Source organism: Pteropus vampyrus, unplaced genomic scaffold (genome assembly GCF_000151845.1).
Source record: "Pteropus vampyrus isolate Shadow unplaced genomic scaffold, Pvam_2.0 Scaffold131, whole genome shotgun sequence".
Classification (NCBI taxonomy): Eukaryota; Metazoa; Chordata; class Mammalia; order Chiroptera; family Pteropodidae; genus Pteropus; species Pteropus vampyrus.
In genome coordinates, this window is record NW_011888912.1 from 2277887 (window position 1) to 2280473 (window position 2587).

The window sequence follows — 2587 nt, forward strand, 5'->3', positions numbered from 1 at the left end:
GGAGTCACTGTCCCTTGTCTGTCTCCCCAGCTACTGTGACCAGCTGAAAGCCTCGGAGAGCACCCACGTCCTCCAGCCCTTCCTCCCCGGCATCCTGGATGGCCTGATCCACCTGGCGGCACAGTTCAGCTCCGAGGTCCTCAGCCTGGTGATGGAGACGCTGTGCACCGTCTGCACGGTGGACCCGGCGTTCACGGCAAGCGTGGAGAGCAAAGTCTGCCCCTTCACCATCGCCGTGTTCCTCAAGTACAGCAACGGTACGCCGCCGGGGCGGGCGCCGCACAGCCCGGGGCGTGCGACCTCGGGGCCGATGACCTTCGGCATGATGAGCAAAGAGTGGCTGTCAGTCGGCGGGGTGGCGCGGGCTGTAGGTGCAGCAGGCTAGCGGCGAGCACCTGTCACTGTCCGTCTCACTGCAGATGAGAGCAGGGACCGGGGAGTTCAGAACTGACAACAAAGGGGGACATGAGGCACTGGCTCAAAAGCTTCCTGAGCGAAGAGGCCACTGAGGAGGGGCGCGCAGAGGGCCCCGAGCGAGGGTGTTCCCCGCGCCTTCGTGGTCTGGGGCGTGGAAATAACATGAATTATGTCCATGAGGTGGGACAGCGTGCAGCCCCTAAAAAATCAGACTTCAGAGAGGCGCGCACAGCGCTGAGGGAGCAAGCGCTCGGTGCGAGCGACGAGTAGACCTCTCTGAGGCGTGCGGAGCAGGATCCCGGGTGTCCGTTTGGTTCTAGAAGGAAGTGCGTAGAGCTACGTATAGGGAAGATGCGTCTCTAGGGGCGCTTGTCGCTGGGTGCTGGAATCCCAGGCTCCCCTCTCCTCGCCGGCTCTTCCTGCCCCACGTTGCTGCAGGCAGCGCCTCGTTAATTCTTGATGATCAGAAGGGAGGCGGAGGCTGTTTCTAAAGGTGGCGCTCCAGTGTCGGAGCTCAGAGTGTGTCCCGGGCTCGGCTGTGCCGAGCACTTGATTGGACTTACTCTCTCTAAGCGTGTCCTGGAGCGGTCCCCATGTCGTGCTCGATACATCACATTCTCTGCAGCCGTCACCTAACGGTCCCTGAGATGCTGTGCCAGTTTCCTTTCCCAGTTTTTGTCACAAGCAGCATGGTGGCGGTCTTGCAGCACGTGCCCCAGCGTGCGGGGCGCGCGTTTTCCGTGCCGGCCCAAAGGACGCCACTCCTGCACAGGTCACGTGGCTCAGGCTGCGTCCCGCCTGGTCACAAGCCCTGCTTTCTGGGGGTCTTCCCTGCTGTCCTGGACAGTAGCTTTGGGTGTGCCTTTCGTCTGTTGTGACCGCCCCGGGAGATGGCCGGGACCCCTCCACACACGAGAGCCTGGGGGGAGCCGGTGTGGAGGTGCTGCCTGAAACGCCTGTCTCTTCACCAGCAGCAGCGGGACCTTCCCGTGAGCCCTTGGTTTCGTGGTCGTCCAGGCCTCCCAGGGCAGAGACGTTCAAGACTCGCCCCAGGAAGGAGCCAGGCTGGGGCTTAGGAGCAGCTCTCGCTGACTCGTCCCTGATTCGGTGACACCATACACACCGTGCCTCTTGGGGACTTGGCACCTCTCCGGTGGCTCCTTGAGTTATTCACGTGGTCCTCCGGGTCCCGGGCTCGGGACATGTAATCCAGGCAGAAGCTGTCAGGTTGGGCCGGGGCCGCCACACAGGCGCCATGGGGCCAGCAGGGCCTGCAGACCAACCGGCGGGTCCCGTGTTGCCTCGTCCACTTCAGATCCTGTTGTCGCCTCGCTGGCTCAGGACATCTTCAAGGAGCTGTCCCAGATCGAAGCCTGCCAGGGTCCGATGCAGATGAGGCTGATCCCGACTCTCGTCAGCATCATGCAGGCGCCAGCAGACAAGCTGCCCGCCGGGCTGTGTGCGGTGAGTGCCGTCGGCGGGACCAGCACCCCGCTCTGCTGTGCGCCCGCACTTGCCGCCAGCGCTCGGGGTTCAGGCCCGCCCCACAGGGCAGTGGGTGGCTCTTGCGGCTTTAAGAACGTGGGCTCGTCTCCCAGGCGCCTCAGCGAGTTGGGCAGAGCACCCCCCGTGCTCCATGCCACGGAGCGTGTCGCCCGGCTGTCCAGTCCCCGGACATGCGCCGCCCACCCCCCGCCAGTCAAGCGAGGAGGCGGAGAGCACAGTCCGCCTTCTCGTTCCTCCTTTTCTTTCAGAAAGTCGCCTTCCGTTAGCGAGCGTTCTCTGGGTTGCTGCATGTGTCCCCACGGTGGGGACCAGGGTGTGGGCACCCCGCCCCACCTGAGGCCATCCTGACCTCCCCCTCCTGTCCTCAGACCGCCATCGACATCCTGACGACAGTGGTGCGGAGCACGCAGCCACCCCTCTCCCAGCTGCTCATCTGCCAGGCCTTCCCCGCCGTGGCCCAGTGCACCCTGCACACAGACGACAACGCCACCATGCAGGTACCGGCCCAGGTGACGAGAGGGGGACAGCTCTCCAGCACGGGTTTCTGGGCGCTGAGAGAGGAGCCTCACACCCACGTGCGCCCAGAGCACCGGACGGGCTCCGGCCGCAAGCGCCGGTCACTCAGTGCATCGGAGAGAGGCGGGCACCCTGACACCTGGGTGTC

General features: G+C 64.5%; 1 protein-coding gene across 1 annotated transcript in view; it reads left to right on the forward strand.

The window, feature by feature from the left end:
* IPO9 (importin 9) overlaps positions 1-2587 on the forward strand; it is a 38895-nt gene that overhangs the window by 28526 nt on the left and 7782 nt on the right. The window contains exons 14-16 of the mRNA XM_023534774.1: positions 31-257; positions 1733-1881; positions 2292-2582. Of these exons, the coding sequence (XP_023390542.1) occupies positions 31-257; positions 1733-1881; positions 2292-2582 (667 nt within the window). The remainder of the gene's footprint in view (positions 1-30; positions 258-1732; positions 1882-2291; positions 2583-2587) is intronic.